Source organism: Macrosteles quadrilineatus, unplaced genomic scaffold (genome assembly GCF_028750875.1).
Source record: "Macrosteles quadrilineatus isolate MER2022 unplaced genomic scaffold, UCM_ALF_1.0 Scaffold_3__2_contigs__length_128488019, whole genome shotgun sequence".
Taxonomy (NCBI): Eukaryota; Metazoa; Arthropoda; class Insecta; order Hemiptera; family Cicadellidae; genus Macrosteles; species Macrosteles quadrilineatus.
In genome coordinates, this window is record NW_026542596.1 from 1,628,023 (window position 1) to 1,640,608 (window position 12,586).

At 34.0% G+C, this 12,586-nt stretch overlaps 1 protein-coding gene across 1 annotated transcript; it reads right to left on the reverse strand.

The window, feature by feature from the left end:
* Positions 1-4,322: 4,322 nt before the first annotated feature.
* On the reverse strand, positions 4,323-11,172 carry LOC128988739 (inactive pancreatic lipase-related protein 1-like). Its single transcript, XM_054410337.1, has 7 exons — positions 11,002-11,172; positions 9,870-9,981; positions 8,236-8,372; positions 7,163-7,402; positions 6,267-6,434; positions 5,362-5,527; positions 4,323-4,535 (listed from the first exon to the last, which is right to left on the reverse strand). The coding sequence occupies exons 1-7, from the start codon at positions 11,045-11,047 to the stop codon at positions 4,376-4,378; spliced, it is 1,029 nt and encodes a 342-aa protein (XP_054266312.1). The 5' UTR covers positions 11,048-11,172; the 3' UTR covers positions 4,323-4,375.
* Positions 11,173-12,586: the final 1,414 nt, after the last annotated feature.

A 12,586-nucleotide genomic window follows, 5' to 3' on the forward strand; every position in this document is an offset into this window, starting at 1 on the left:
CCATGGTCCGATCATGCTGGTTCGTGGACTCATTCAAGTTTATCCTGCCTTACACCTTTAAACAAAATCTTATAAAAATCGGACAATAAATACTCAAGTTATCGTATTTACGGACGGGCTTACCATGAGACCTACGGTAATAGCTACATCCCTATAGGGAAATTCGCTAAAAGTCAATGAACATTTAATTACCTGAGGGTTTTATAGTATTATCAAAACGTACATTCTTAATTTCTCACTAATGCAGCTTTAGTGCTTCAAAAAAACTGTAAAGTTGTGTTTGACCAATGAACTTAAACATTGTACCTACTAGGTTTTATTTTAGTTTTCGTTTTAGTATTTGATAATCAAAGCTAAACCATCGATTGATTACCCTCACATATAGTTATAACTCGTGTGGAAACAGCTTAAAACATTTTTAGTTAAGTTTTTAATCAAGTAAATGTAGAGGTTGTTTCTTTGTTCTCCATTAATTTATCGTTAAATAACCAACTTAAACACCATTTTTGCTAAGTAAAACTAATTATTTGTAAGCAATTACTTGTTCACTAGTGGGCTACATCAAGAACAGATCCGAGCACACTGATCAATTTTTCCTGAAGTAAAAATTCTTTTTCTAACATAAGTAAACACCATGCAGGTTTTTACGATTGATAATTAAAGAATAAAAAGTCTCCTTGAAGTGTCCAAAGCCAATAGTCATCCCAACTCTCTAGGGTTTCCACTATACAAAGAAGTATACCTCTAACCGTTGTTGCATCGCATATGAAGACACATAGAAGGTGTCTGAGTCTGAAGATTGTTTAATGCCACGACGTCACGGCATGTGGCGTGGCCTGTCTTGCTCCAACTTGTGAAATTAGGAATGCAAATACCTCGGAAGTCTTTGAATTATGAAACTATTAGTTGATCGTGCCATCAGATAACATCAGATTTGCATTGTTTGCTGTTACAAATCACTTTAAGTTTACTTGTTTAACGCTTTTGTCTGATTGTATCTTAGGGCACAGTTTTTTTATTTAGGTCTAGGGTGAGAAACGTAAAAAGAGAAAAAAATCAACAATATTTAAGAATTATTTAAAAGACTGATTTATGAAGTAATCACGTGTTTATGTAGAGGATCATAACTCATAACTAAGGAAAGGTTTTAAGAAGGGGTTGTAAAAAGAACATTATATTGCAATCCATCCACATAACAAAAAAGTATGATATTTACTGTAAAACATGTTGATCCAACACCTTAATCTTGGATGTAATACGATAGTCTATTTGTCACCATTGACCAGAAACGATGTTTTGTTTGTTCGAAGAATTGGTCAAATTGAGCAACAGGAGGATGTATTGAACTCTGAACACAAAAATATTTAAAAGGTTAAAAAAATGCTCATACGTAGTAGGTAGAAAGGTGCATTTCAAACGTAAATACAATGTTACATACATGAACAAAAATTATGGTAGGCTTAAATGTTGTTAGCGAATTTCCCTATAGGGAAGTAGCTATTACCGTAGGTGGCACGGTAAGACCTAGACCCGGGACCGATTTACTTTTTCATTTTGATGTCCCCAGAGGCCAAAAACACCATTCGTTCAAATTTTTATATATGTATATATATATATATTATACTTATATATATATATATATATATATATATATATATATATATACGTCCGTGAACGCGATAACTTGAGTAATTTTTGTCCGATTTTGATGAAATTTGGTTTAAAGGTGTAAAGCGGGATAAACTTGAATGAGTTCGCGAACCAGCACGATCGGACCATGGGAACGGGGCTTTATGGGGGTTTTATGGGGTAAAAATTGGTTTTTCTCACTTTTGACCCTCAAAACACAAAATTTACCGATTTCTCTTTAGACCTTTTTAAAGAGCTTAAAAAAACAAATAATTTAGTATATAAAAGTATTTTTGTTCAATTATTAGTAACGGAGAAAATTAAAAAAATTGTAAATTTAAAATTCCCATGTTATTCTTATGGAGAATATTGTCAAATGTTGTAGTTTGCTTGTTTATGGATATATTTTGATCAAACTTGGCAAATTTATTTATTTCGTACTAAGCTATCAATATTTTACTCAAAAACACACTTTATTAGTTTCCTTGTAGCAGCAAACCTAGGTACTCGTTAAACCTAATGTTATAAAATATTTAACTGAAAATCAATTCAGACAAATGGAAATTCGCTTAGTCGGCAGGTTTGCTGCGGCGGGGGTATTTTGATTTCATTATAATATTTTTTAAGCAGCAACAAGAATATAAAGAATATAGATGTCCCTAAACACAAGCGTTTACAGCTGATCACTTTTTGCAATCGAAAAAAAAACTGGTTACTTATAAAGAAGAACTAGTTTTTCTTGATGAGGTATGCGATCTGTAGTATGTTTTGTTTAGCTCTCCCGCTCCCGCTCCGCCACCCGCCCGAGTCCCGTTTCCCGCCTCAGTTCACAATTAGCGGTTTGATTAGACCTAGCTTAGCATTCTTTACTATTTTGTTATTGGAAAATTTTTTTAAGAAGTTTTGAATTTTTTGTGGCAAATTACATTAGGCCTAACTGTATTAACAATGTGTCTGGTAGGAAATGAAAAAAAGGATCGAAAGGACTTTGTTTCTGCTGGGAACAGTGCGGTAAACAAACACACTGCTGTGTTCTCAAATATTAATGAATTTTTAATGTTCAGCCATAAATAATTAATAGGCCTGAAAGCTAGGTTAGGCTTGACGGACCCCTGGCCGAACAGAACATCAGAATTCCAAAACAATATTTGCCATCAACCAGGAAGGTTCTTCTTTTTCAGTGGCCAGTTTATTTCGTTTACAATAAGTGATCAGTCAGGCTGTAGAAGCGTGTGTCCCTTAACTTTGGTTTATAATCCCATTGACAGTGGTTATCTATTTGTTAGTTATTCGTTTTCAACAAAATAGTTTCACGTTAAATAAAGCTAGAATATCCTGTCTTTTACACTTTACAAATAAATGTAAAAAAACGTATGAAAATAAATATTAGTTTTGATGTATAAACTGCAGAAACAATGTGTGTCTTGGTTAAAATTACAGATTTTTTGTCCTAAGACTTTAGGAACGGGCCTGGGATTGTTTTTCACATTACTTCAGGCTAGACCTAGGGGTTGCGGCAATATCACTTAAATATAATCCGTTGGTGATTTGGTGGGATTTGAACCAGGGACCACAGGGACCAAAGTCCCTCGCTCTAACCACTAGACCAGCTTGCCCCCCCCCAAATTACAATTACAATTACAGATTAGGTCTACTATATTTTTAACTAAAGTACCTAATGAACTATATATCCAACAACAAATTTCTTAAAATGCTAGGCCTACTTAAAAAATACCAATACACATACAGCACGGGAAACAATGGAATGTTTATAGTATTAAATCAATTTCACTGTATTGGTGTTCAAATAATTTGAATGAAGTAAAATACACGTTTCAACAGTAAGCGTTTGATATCCTACGTCTCTTTGACAATTGAACAGTAAACAAAGTTGAATTGCCCGGAGCATTGTGTGCCCAACACCGAGAACCTAACCGACCAAACTATTGTTGTTTCATCGACGTTTAGCATCGATTACACGCTTGCATTTGTAGGTGTGAAACAAATGAGTTGTTTAAACCGCTTGGAACAACCGACGGGCTAGTTCTGCCGAAATAGTTTGTTAATACAAACGCAGATTGTATTTAGTCTATTTACTCTTTTGATCGGTACAGTCATTTTCATAGGTAAAATTGTGATAGGATCACTTTTTTGAGAATTATTTGTACAACCATATTTCAGTATGCTTAGCGCAAAAGTAATGAATTTAATTATTCACAATTTACCAGCGTCATCGTAATTAATTTGCTTTAGGGACTGCCATTAGTGCCATTATATCGTTTTATGGCAAAAAATATTAACGTATGAACTCAAAAGTCTCTATCAGATGCATTACAATAAACTTTAGGAGAATGAAACAATTTTGAATAGTACTATAATAACATTTGAAAGTTTTCATTAGGTATGTTATATAGTGTGTGATTTTCTTTTTAGGAAATTGATTTAGTTAGATTTATATGTGATGTAAAACATCGTAGGCTCTTCTTCATATTATCATAGTAATATGACGTGTTTGAATACTATTTTAATTTGTCAAATCATTAAAAATAATTAACAGCTAGAGCTGAGCTTAATACAGTTTTATATATCATGCATAAAGTATAAAGGCAAATGTATGATAAATTATACCTCCTAAAATCTGCTTAAGTTTGTAGTGACAAAAATAAACATTTTCTAGACTAATATATTCTTGTAATACCACTTTATTTTTATTCGGCAAATGCAATATTCTCCTACAGTGTTCACATCACAACCAGTCTCTCAGAAGTGTCTTGAAGTTGTATGCGATTGAGCATTCAGCGCCTACGATGTTTTTGAACCTGTCAAAGCTGGCTTCTTCTGTGTATACATCTGCGTGGAGAAGAAATGGCGATTTGGAATTCGTGAACGCCATGAACGAACCCCTCCTTTTAAATCACAATATAATCTTTTTAATCTTTTTCAGAAAATCCCTTAATATAGGCCTACACACTAAACAAAATATGAAAAAAATATTGATAACACGCCATTTTCATAATTTTCACCTCATTTTCAGTTACGTAAAACTACTAAAATAATATTATTAGGACTACATACCTTTTTGTGGGATAACAATTAGACCTGTTATCAGAAAATTTGTAAAAATTATTCAAAGTTTCAACCCTATCAGCTGTTACAGAACTTGTTTGGCATGTACTTACTTTTATTTGAATGATATTGGTAGGCCCTAAATGAAATGACCTTATAAGTTAACATTTGTCCCTCCCCTCTCCTGAATCATAAGCTTCAAACTATCATCAAATTCTTAAAGATTGGTCAAGTAGAATCGGCGAAAAAGTAACGTTACAAAGAAAGCAATTATCGTGTTAGGTACGAGTACATAGATTGTAGTGTATCAATCAGGTTCACTGTTTTCATCGTACAAAAAAATAGTGCAAACATTTACGCAAAATAACTGTTGATAAATTATCACATCACACATTATTATAGGTTAGTAGGTAGGCCTATACTGAACATCCTTTCCCACTCATCGTATAGCTATATTCCATGTTAATACATTCAAAGAGAACACAGAATATTAAAGGGATATTTTGTATTTTATTTAATTCTATGATAAACTATAAGGGGGAAAAGTTCGGCTTGTGTTATAACGGTTTTGTAAGGAAAAATTACAAGAATATTTGACATCAGCACACTCTATCAGTGGCTTAACATTCATTATTTGACCAATTGTAAATGAAATACTGCACTCACACTCGTATGTCAGCATTTTCACCAAGTACCACCAAGTCCTCTGGTCTAGGTGTAGTGCATCCCCCTTCCTTATATTCGTCCCAGCCAGAGCAAGGGAACGCCACCAGAGGAGTTGATAAACTCTCCGCATAGAACTCTACGGCTCTGAGGTGGGAACAGCCCGTATCTGCCAAAGAAATACAAGTGATGTACAGGAACAACCTAGTCTCAGTCTAGCTTTGAGGATGTCACTTCACAGTAAGGGTGACACGTCTAACAACAATAAATAAGTGACGATAATGTTGACGCCGAAAAACACCACCATGAAATCTCAGCAACACTGAATCTTTGAAAGTGAAGTTTATAAATAATTGAAAGTAATAGGGTTGAGCCGGAAACCTTCTTCGTTATAATTACAAGCGTCTACAGCCTGACTGATCACTTATTGCAAAGGAAAAACTGGCCATTGAACAAGATGAACCTGTTGATGACTGCTGACTGTCGTCTGCTACATCATAGCATAAACAGAGAAACACACACATTACCAGACATTTTCATTAACACAATTTTTCATTACCAGACACATCATTAATAATTTACCACAAGAAATTCAGAACTTCTTTTAAAAAACATTGTACCAAGAACAAAAAGGTAAAGAAGGCTAAGCTAATCGAACAGCTAACAGCTAAGATCTAAGTGAAGAGTGAAGTGGGAGAGCGAAACAAAACAGACGACATATCGCATACGTCATCAAGGAAACTAGTTCTTGTTTTTCAATGGCCAGTTTCTTTGCGTTTGCAATAAGTTAAGTTAAGTCAATCGTGAAAATCTGTTAAGTAGAACCAAGTAGAACAGCTGAAAATGAATGTTTCGGAGAAAACACGTATTTTATTAAGTAAATGGATAGTTAGATTTCATGGTATTACCACATGCACACCCAGGTTGGAACACATTGTTGTTAAAGTAGACATCAGCATCTCCAGAGGGATTTCTCTGTCCCTTCAGTCCACAGTTGGAGTGATACACGTCTATGAAGCCAGCGTTGCCTCTCCTAGAGTGGTCGTTGTTGAACATCGGGTTGGCGACGTCAAACTCTGAAATTCAACTAACTACTTAGTACTGTGGCAATTTTTGAGCCTTAAAAATAATAAAACGTTCTAAAAAATTATTAAAAGTAAAACATTTCAATTTAATGTTTTGAATTTCGCAACAAAGACTAGGTAGAGTACTACAGTAATCACAATCTGGTTTTCAATACTTTTTTAAACTCTCAAAACTAGTACATCAGGTAGGCACAGTATGCTAATGACTCACCAATTTGCAAAAAATGTAGTTCATTTCAAATTAGCAAAAGATCGATCCTTTGTAGCTTTACTTGTAATTGAATATAAACAAATGATAAAAAATCAAAAATCTTAAATAAATACAGGTTGCTGGTAAACGTAATTAAATAAACTGTCAGCCGTCAACTGCATTCATTGCAAACAGCTGTTGCAACAATGACTTCGGTAATGCACTTGCTCTATACGTAACGCTCCACCTCTCTTTGTTTCAATAAATTACTGGCAAAGTACAGTAATAGTATTGTGTTCTGATAGGGACAAACAAATTGTTTTTCTTGTCAGAGTAAATCAAATTAGTTGCTTTGTATTAATTTTATCATAAATTTGTTTTCAAAATAGCCGAAGTTAGAATGGTTATTGTTTTATAGGTGGTAATAACTGTTCAAGTCACTACCATATTTTAAATATTACAGACAAAGCTCCACGCGGTGAGCATTCTGGGTTTCTGTGATATAACTGCAATAGTGGGCTTCACTTACTAGTAAGTCTGGGCAAGTGAGGTATATCCTGGGACGCCCAGGCTGCCACGTGGGCTCCCATGCTGTGTCCCAGGAGATGGACAGAAGGGAACTGACGAGTCCTGACGACAGCGTTGAAGAAGTCCGAAACACACTTGCCCACCGTCCGGACATTCCGGACTGCCTGGGTGTAGCAGCCTTGGCGTCCGAGAGAGCTCCAGTCCGCGGAAACTATGTTGTACTCGCCGACTGAAAATAGAGCTGAAAACACATTTAAATCAACTTTAAACTATGTCTTCTGTAATAGACGACATTGGAAGCCTTAAGATTTCACCAAAGTGAGTATTACTTTTTTAAATAGATTAGGTATAGCAATACTTTAATTTACGAATTGTAAAGCAAATTTAAATTGTAAGATGTTCCAAGCTTCGCAGGTAAAACTTATTTCTTATGACAAATAATATTAAACTTTATTTTGATTGTAGATATTGGAAAGTGATCCAATATCTACAAAGTTTAGTGGTATTTGGAGTAGTGGAAGTGGCGTGGAGTGTTGTGATAGTGGAAGTGATTGGTAGATAGTGGTATTTTTTGTGGTGTTGTAGATCTTGTACAATTATGTGTACACAAATTCAATATAAACTCGATATGTTGTAAAATTAAGAACACAGTTTGGAAACGATACTGTAGGTGATCTCACATCATATTACCCCATGGCAATGTGACATAGGCCTAACTTTGATATACTTGTTTAGCTAGGTTTGAACCCACCAGGCCTTCAAGACTTAAGTCCCGCACTATAACTTTAATTACAAGATCAGCTGCACTCCCATAAATTGACTGATCTATTATATTATCTATTATTTCATATGTGCGTGTAGTCTTTGTTTTTGTGTATTTTTTCCGTATTAAACAACGACGCAGTCTATTCCCTCACCAGAGGGTCAACGACGAAGGCCAATGAATAATGAATAATATACTAACTTAACTGATTATATTCAATTAACGAATTTTTATATTTTTGTTATAAATTAATAGAATTAAAATAAATAGGTTACATTCATGTCAATTATTCACTTGACACATAGGCCTACCAGGTCGAAGAACAGCATTTATAGCTGAGTCCTTGTCTACGGAGAACCCATGCACGATGAACTTAAGGGCTCCGTCCACCCATGGAGCCTTGTCTAGAGTGTTCAGGGTCAACTGCGTTGGAGTGTCTCTAGTCAAACTGAAATATAGCATCTCATAACATCAGTCTATAATGTGCTGGCACCAGTTACGGATTCTGAGTTTCAAATATAGTTGAATTGACTTGTAGACCAATCTTAGATGTGGTTTGTCTTTACAAGTCGATCTCTGATTCTATTAAATGCCCCTGCAATAGATAAAACGCAAACTAAGCCAATTTAAATTTTTATTGTTGGATTTTTACACAAATATCCATCCCCATTTAAATAACATTAGATTTAACGAGTACTTAGGTCTGCTTCTACGGGGAAGGTAAAAACGTGTCTTTTAAACAAATGTTAACAATATAGACATTAAATGAATAAATAAACCAAACTTGATATACAGGGTGATTGGTACTGGGATGATGCATATAAGAGGTCCCAAGTCAAATTTGCTTCCCAAAGAATTATTTTAAGTTTTTTAAAAATAATCATGTTTTTAAACTTAATACAGCGATTTTTCAATTACCTGTACATGGGTTTGAGTATAATGTCACTTATCAGACATCTATAAGACCGAATTAATATTTTCCAGCACACCGTGATCTTAGCTCAGACTGTTTGTGACCCATGATAGACACGAGAATAGCATGCAGTAAGAAACACAACACTTGGCTCGCTACGTGAATTAGTCTCGTAATGTACAACTAAATTAAGTTGTTGTTTAATAGAGCTAAACTGTTGAACAGTGTTTTTAGACTTTTGAGGATGGGCAAAATGTGTCAAATTAATTTTCATTGGTGTCGTACTAAGATTACCCACGGTCCAAAACTCATAGTATTTTACTATAGTAATTGTTGATTTAGGAATCTAAATATATAAAAGGCAAAGCCCTCACTGACTGACTGACTGACTCACTCACTCACTCATCACTAATTCTCCAACTTCCCATTTACCTAGGAGGCTGAAATTCGGTACATCGATTCTTTGGGCATTAAATAGGAAAACTAAGTAGTTTTTATTCTGATCGGGCTTTCGGGCTCCGCCCCAGTGGCTCTGGAATTTCCCATGTTAACCTTATGATTTTTCATATTTAAAAGGAATTTCTTAACAGCTGTTTCAATTAAACAAGTTGGTTCTGTTCTATGATGTTCAATAGCATTAAAGTTACAAGGATTACCAACAGGGTGCAGCACTATTATTTCTTTTTGTAATTTATGACAACAGCTAATTTGCAACCAAAAGGTGAGTGAGCGTAGCGAACGAACTTCAACCTGGAGGTGAGTTAGCGTAGCGAACGAACTTCAACCTGGAGGTGAGTTAGCGTAGCGAACGAGCTAACATGAAGGCAAGTGAGCGCAGCGGACGAGCTCCAACCTAAAGGTGAGTGAGCGTAGCGAACGAACTACATCCAGGACGTGATTGAGCCATACGAATACTTATCGGGGCAAAACCCGCGGGTACAGCTAGTATTTATATATAACTAACACTATAGTCTTAAAACTTAAAGTAAAAACGTTACAAATGAATGATTTAATGAGGATTATTAGTCTTACTTGGTGTACAGCCAGAAAGTGACGTCATTTCCTGCGCAAGTAGTGTCATCTGCTACGTCACACGTCCTGCTTATGATCTGAATCAGACGACTCAACTGGCCAATAGAGGCCCCTAATCAGAATAGACATAATAATCTTTTTATACTAGAGTATTGAAATATTTTAATCATGTTAAATGTTAATATATATATATATATATAAAATTGCTTTGCATTAGTTGATTTTAAGTTTCAAGTTCATCTTAAGAGTGATTTAGATTTAGGTGCTTGAAGAACTCTATAGAATATAAAGCATTAAGGAAGTAATGTTATTACGGCCTCGCTTTTGGATGGGGTTTGATTAAAACAGCATGCTTGCTTCACACTTAAGCACGTGTTGAGATTAGAATATAGAATATAGAATTAAGCACGTGTGCTGGTCAATTTACTCACCTCCATAAAGCTTTCAAAATGTTTATAAGAAAACATGTTTATTTAATCTACAAAGCTATTAAACATTTATATCCATTTCATTTTTAAACAGTAATGACACGGTGTTTGGTTGTAAGATACACAATAAAATAGAATTCATAAGATAATGGCTTAAATATTTCCATTGATAATTTTTTTATTATGGATGTATTTAATTTATTTTTTAACGGTATGCCTTAAGATAATTATGAATATACACCATTTAAGTAAGGGTTGGTAATCATATAATCATAGTACTAATAGTATATTTCATAACAAGAGTAGAAAGTGAGTCATTACACATTTGAGATCATGCTCCATTAATTTCGCACTTCAAATATTCAAGAATATGTATAAACCCACTTTCACTTGTGTTGGAACGTTACCTTTTGCTACACAACAAAGAATAATTATTTTCTCCATTACAAAACTCAAAGAACTTTTTAGTTTATGCCTTCAGTTAATATTTCCTCTAGTTGTTGAAAATTGAAACAGTTGATAAAACAATAACAAATATCTGAAGTTGTTGACAGTAAAAAATGTTCGGTTGTTAACAATGTTACTTTCTGTAGTAAACAATGGACAGCTTTTAAAAATATGATGTTTCGCAGGCTGTAAACACTAACGAAAACAGCTCAACACATAGTAGTGTGTGAAAAAATATTTGAATATATATTACTCACCAAACAGATTCAAGAAGAAAATTATTAAATACAATGACTTAACCATTTTGATAATACAACTAAAAGACAGTCAAAAGCTATGAGGGACGATAGTACAAACAGGACATGAAATATGGAAATTCACCCCAAGCAACTGTCCCTAACGATATAGTTATCTATAGGAAATCTAAAGGAAACATATTTGGAAAAATATGTCAACACCCACGAATTTATAATAAATTGTCATGGTTATCTTTAAGGTGTAATGTTTTTGACGAGCATACCTAATTTAATTTATGCTTAGCCATGCTATGGTGTAATAGTTCAGTGTGCTCTGGCGTATCACCTCGTATGTTAGTTCCTATACAATTTACAATTTAATGTTTACAAAAAAATAGCGTGTAAAATGAATTTTGGAAATTTAAAACACTTGTATACTATGTATGTAGCTTCTTTTGAAGGAGTGGGTTTTATTAAACTAGTCGGTATGTAGACTAAAACTTTGAATTCAAGAGGAAACAGGCTTCCTATCAACTATGCAATCGTTTCCCTAATAAAAAAAGGCGCATAAAGTAAAAGATTGGCCTCTACTAGCTTTACCAATCGAGAAAAACTCGACTCCATATCTCAGATGAGATACAGGCTCTGCCCCAAAAAGTCCGACATGCATAGCTCCAATAGTCGCAGCTCCGAAACTCATTTTCGGAACTGTGCCTTACGAAGTGCCTGGATGTATACATTCTTTCATAGTAGTTCCTCAGTGATGAGCTCTTTTAGAAATAATGACTTTTGGAGCAATGCTGCACCAAGAAAATAAAATAAAACAGTAAAATTTTGAAGCAGTGCACACACTTGTGATTTTTACACCAAGTTTATGCTTATGCGTCTCCAAAGGATAGGCATTTAAAAATTCAAAAGAAATGTTTATATTTTCACGATATCTTTCATTCTCCATTATATATACTACTATAAAAGGAGGTGGCATTCGTATGGCTGTCTGGCTGTCAGGACTAAAATACTTTGGACAATACAGCTTACATTCAACACAATAATGATCCTATCCATTCATTTCTAACGGATTACTCCCTTTACACTAATAATACATACATTAGTAGCCAACAGTATTGGCAGAAGAAGAACAAAAACTTGAATGGCTAACAGTAAAATGAGTTAGTAAACATAACAAGATAAATAACTAGAACAAATTGGAATATATACATCTTTAAACAAACTTTTAAGTAAAGCAATGTGGTAACACGAATTATATGCAGTGTGCAAAATAATGCAATTTTAAAGTAACAAACAGGATAACAATAGACCTATGATGTAATTGACTATACATTTACTCAGTAAAAAAGTCTTCAATCATGACAGAACAACAACATATCTGATAAAATACAAATGATCTCATTAAAATTTGTATATTACTTTCTAAAAGAAGTGAACAAAATTGAAAAGAAAAAGTACAATTATAAGCATAGAATATGATAGCTCTTAAAATGTTAGTGTTAAAGTGTAGAAAATAATATATTATGATAAAAAAATCTATAAAATAAGTTAGAGCCCATGAAATAACTAACTTTAAGAGCACTTCTTAAAATAATAA